The following is a 5,000-nucleotide window of genomic DNA, read 5'->3' on the forward strand; positions in this document are numbered from 1 at the left end:
AAGCGTATGCCTGGATGAGCAGAATCCGTAGACTACTTCACTATTAAAACCAGCCACCCACCCTCATAATACAATTGAATACATTGCCATTTTGAATGAGTAATTTGTTAGATGAAGGCAGTCGCGGAATTACACCGTGTTTGGCTGTAGCCTACTAGGTTGTAGGTTGAATATTCAAGGCTACGTAGGCCTATGAGAGATTAGAGAGTGCTAAGGACCACAGTCACCACACTGTTTAAATCAGTGGCCAAGAATGCTGTTTGGTTCATTTTATCAGCGGCAATTGCCTCTTCACAAATAGGCCAATAAACATAGTTGTATAAAACGAATGATTACAAGACTCACAAAGTTGCTAAAGTACATAATTTTAAAAGCAACAACTGCCTATTATAATAAGCGTCTATAAGAACGAATCAGCTGAAAGTTCTTCAAAATTCAACAGGTGCGTAATTCACAGAAGCCGCTGAAAAGTATTGCGAGAGCATCCCAGTACAGTGAGGATGACGATTCGGTTGAAACAGCACCGACATGTGGCGATTCTGGGTAATGACATTTAAACCTACGCCACCGAGAGGCCTCTTGACGCCATCAGTGAAACCTTTTGGGATATACCACTATTTTTTACAGAGGTGTAATATGTTTGGTTTACATTTTTTTAAATTGACATTATACCTCACCATCGACATCATTATTAAATACTTATAGTAATTTATCTACATAATATATACAGTAGCACTCATACAAACTAAGTTATTGTTATTTGCAATAAAAATGACTATAGCTTGCATCTTACATACCCCTAACTGTTGTACTGTTATTACCCATAACATCAGTCTATTTCGATTCCGCACTTACACCCGTAGCCATGAGGTAAGGAAGTCTCTTAAAATATACCTTTCATTTTGTATTCGTATTTCAAAAATCTGTCTTTAAGGTTACGGATACATATGCGGGTCATTGTTTGTGGTTGTCAGACAGATTCAATGGAACGGGAACGAGAACTATGCCATGTAAATTTTGCTCTGTGCTACAAAGTCAGCTAACATGGACGCCATGTTGAACTGGCTATGAGGCCAAAGATGAGCTGTCACAATAAAATGCACGACCCAGAGAAGAATATGCAGTTGCTCAGGGCGCCAACTTTCGAACGACAAATTCACAGACCTATCGCCCCTGTGTGATAGTTGTATTCGGCATGCTAACGACTGCATGCAGGTCAGAGAGGTTTAGCCAGTAAACCTACGTTAACTTACTTTACCTAATGTGTCAAGTTGGCACCTTGGCTTAACTTGCACTTAAGCAGTGACAGTCCCGCACTTCTTTTTCTTTCTATGTCGTTTTCTATTTCTTTAAAAAAAAAAAAAAAAAAAAGTAGTATTTATTGTTACACCAGGTTTTATTGCCCTTAGCTTGACTGTTCTCTCCCTTGTACGTCGCTTTGGATAAAAGCGTCTCCTAAATGTAAATGTCAAGTTATGAAGCTGTCTAGTCAGTAGGGGGTGTGTTGCTGCTCATGACTGTCTGTCTATGGCTCACATTGTTGTTCCTCATTGTGTAGGCCTACTTCATCCGCGTATTAATAAAGCTACATTAGTGTTGAATGTGAATTCTGAACATTGTAGACAACACTATCTTACTAGGAGGTCTACGTGAATAAGAATAGGTGGGTACTAGTTTATAGCCTTTGAGGATAAACCTATACTTATGATAACCCATCCTACATCCTACACTTATCTTAATTGTATTGTTTGTTCTTATACACGGGTTTCTTGTATACAAACATTGAAGGCTGCGCGCGCAAATCCGCGGCAGAAAGCCATCTACCCTAATACAAATGTATACAGAAAGCCCAGTTTAAATATATTGTTTATTACTTATTTAGCCTACCGATCCCTATTCTGTTGCCATGAATGCTTGCACACACCCTCAACATATTCCCAAACGTAACCTTGAACATTGTTGAGCCTTTTTCTATATTTTATTTTATTTGATATTTTATTTTTCCTGGCAAACGGATGCTTCCTCCTAGGTATACTGAACATCTTACCAACTCTGTTAGAGCAGTTCACCACACAACAACTCCCTGTCATGTTGCCTTCCTCCACAGCTTTCTCATCCACTTCAACGTTATCTTGCTTCTTTCTGCCGCGAGATTGCGCACGCAACCAGTGATGACGTAGCCGAGAAACCCATGTATTGTATCATATTGTCTGTACATGTTTGTAATTATTGTAAATATGAGAGAGCGGCAAGATACTAGAATTTCCCCACGGGATCTTATATATCTATCTATCTAAACTGCTGGTTAGGATGAACGCCAGAACAAGCATGACTTCTATAACGGTCTCTTTCTCACTCTATCTTCTAGCATGCTCAGGCTCCAAAAGATATAGTGTACCTGCCACTTTAGCCAACCTATGGCGAATTACACCTTTTTTGGTTTACCAAGTGATAAAGCTCATCTAGACAGCATATGCAAATGTGCCATCCACATGTATAAATAAACGTATACATGTACACTGCAAAAAATGCCCCTCTAGATTTAAGACAAATAATTACATATTTAAGCAGGATTTTGCTTAAAACAAGCAAATTTGGCTGCCAGTGCGTTAAGCAAATTTGGCTTGTTAAGATTTCTTAAAATAAGTAATATTTGCTTGAAATAGGTAAAAATAACCTTACCAAGAAAGCACTAGGTAAGTACAATTTAGCTAGAAACAAGACCAACTAGATTTTTCATCTCAATATAAGAGTAATAACACTAGGTTAGAAAAGCATTTTTTGCAGTGTATAAATGGGTTTTATAACGGTCTCTCTCTCACTCTATCCTCCAGCATGCTCAGGCTCCAAAAGCGTCTGGCGTCCAGCGTCCTGCGCTGTGGCAAGAAGAAGGTGTGGCTGGATCCCAACGAGACCAACGAAATCGCCAATGCAAATTCCCGTAAGAAAGACCGACTTTGCTCTTCATTACATGCAAACTGTTCCTCTAGTGTTCGTTTCTTCTGACCTTACCTGTCCTGTCCTGTCCGGTACGGTACAGTCTGGTCCGGTCCGTTTGTAAAAATGCCCCATTGTATAATGTTACCATGAAATATCCACCTCAAATTGGTCCTTGTAAATGTGAAATCAGAAGATCGATGATGCATCCCTGTATGAATAGTTTTCTTCAAGTGATTGGGCTCATCATTATAATCTCCCCTTCAGTGTACCCACCTCTCCAGCCCATGTTATTTGTATTTAACTAACCCCAGTGGTCAGTCTTACCATACATTTACATATTAAGCAGACGCTTTTATCCAAAGCGACTTACAAGGATGTGTACACATTTTTTTTACATTTACACTGATGGCACACTGCACATCAGGAGCAATTAGAGGTTGAGTTTCTTGCCCAAGGACCCTTCGACAGGGAATCGAACTAGCAACCTTCTGATTACTAAACGACTTCTCTACCTCCTGTACCACTGTCACCTCATACCATCCTAACCTTCTCCTCTTCTTTCACCCTTCAGGTCAGCAGATCCGTAAGCTCGTGAAGGATGGTCTGATCATCAAGAAGCCGGTGACGGTCCACTCACGGGCTCGCTGCCGCAAGAACACGCTGGCACGGCGCAAAGGCCGTCACATGGGCATCGGTGAGTGAGTGGCAGCAAGGGACACATGGGCATCAGTGAGAGGCAGCAAGGGAGGGTCACATGGGCATCGGTGAGTGGCAGCAAGGGTCACATGGGCATCAGTGAGTGGCAGCAAGGGAGAGTCAGGTCCATGCATCCTCTCTGATGAACTCTGCAGGGGCAGGTTCAGATGTACAGTACCAGTCAAAAGTTTGGACACACCTTTAATTTCTTTACTTTTATTATTTTCTACATTGTAGATTAATACTGAAGACATTTTAACTACAAAAGAACACAAAAGAACATATGGAATGATGTTATAAACAAAAAAAAGTGTTATCTACCATGTTGAAAATAATAAAAGTAAAGAAAAAACTTCTCAAAAAATGAGAAGGTGTGTCCAAACATTAGACTGGTACTGTATATATACAGGAATTTGGCTTAAACGTGGGTGTGAAAGACTACACAGTTAACACACACACACACCGCAAGAAGCTCCTGTGAAAGACTACACAGTGACACATGTTGGCTGTAGTCCATGAGCATAGCCTAGCCAGTGACAGAGGAACAGGCTTTCTCCCTTTTCACTTCTAAGAATTTGACGAGTTGTCTCCAGGTGGTTCTTCTCAAACTGAAGTGACCTTTATGGGCCTCTATGACGGTAGATGAACTTGAAGTATTTATTCAGCGTGTCATACAAGAGTGGACACATCCGAATCCAGCAGAGGAGCGTTGATTTATATTATTGTATTCTCAGATTTGCCAGATAGTCGCTAATGATCATCAGTAACATAATTAAATTAAATTATATATATAAAAACATGGCCTCTAGGTGCTTTACAGAGCCCAGAGCCTGAACCCCACTAGAGCAAGCACTAAGGCCACTGAGGCCAGGAAAAACTCAAAAAGGGAGTGGGGGGGAGAGAAGGAGAAGAGAAGTACGAGCAAGCAGATGGATTCATGCACGTATCACAGGATAAAACATATTAGCACACGTGTGGCATATACTTGGTCCATACATGTTTCCAACGAAGATAGAAGAAGGTATATACATGAAATATACAGAATTTATAGAAGATTGAAGGTAGAAGAAGGTATGTACATGAAATATACAGAAATAATAGTGGATAGAGAATAGAAGAAGGTATATACATGAAATATACAGAATTTATAGAAGATAGAAGAAGGTATATACATGAAATATACAGAATTGATAGAAGATAGAAGAAGGTATATACATGAAAAATATAGAATTAATATATTATATATTATATTATAACAATGGAGAGAGCCAGCATTCCAAGTACTGGTTGTAAAACAGCTTAGTGAGTATACAGTGTCCTCATAAGGATAAACAGAGCAATGAGGCAGACAATGATGTTAATGA

At 39.8% G+C, this 5,000-nt stretch overlaps 1 protein-coding gene across 1 annotated transcript in view; it reads left to right on the top strand.

Moving 5' to 3' along the window:
- The first annotated feature begins 842 nt into the window (after nt 1-842).
- Nucleotides 843-5,000, top strand: part of rpl19 (ribosomal protein L19) — a 7,291-nt gene continuing 3,133 nt past the window's right edge. Inside the window, exons 1-3 of the mRNA XM_080856088.1 lie at nt 843-870; nt 2,835-2,941; nt 3,512-3,634. Of these exons, the coding sequence (XP_080712214.1) occupies nt 866-870; nt 2,835-2,941; nt 3,512-3,634 (235 nt within the window). The 5' untranslated portion in view covers nt 843-865. The remainder of the gene's footprint in view (nt 871-2,834; nt 2,942-3,511; nt 3,635-5,000) is intronic.

This window comes from Sprattus sprattus, assembly GCF_963457725.1.
Source record: "Sprattus sprattus genome assembly, chromosome: 18".
NCBI lineage: Eukaryota > Metazoa > Chordata > Actinopteri > Clupeiformes > Clupeidae > Sprattus > Sprattus sprattus.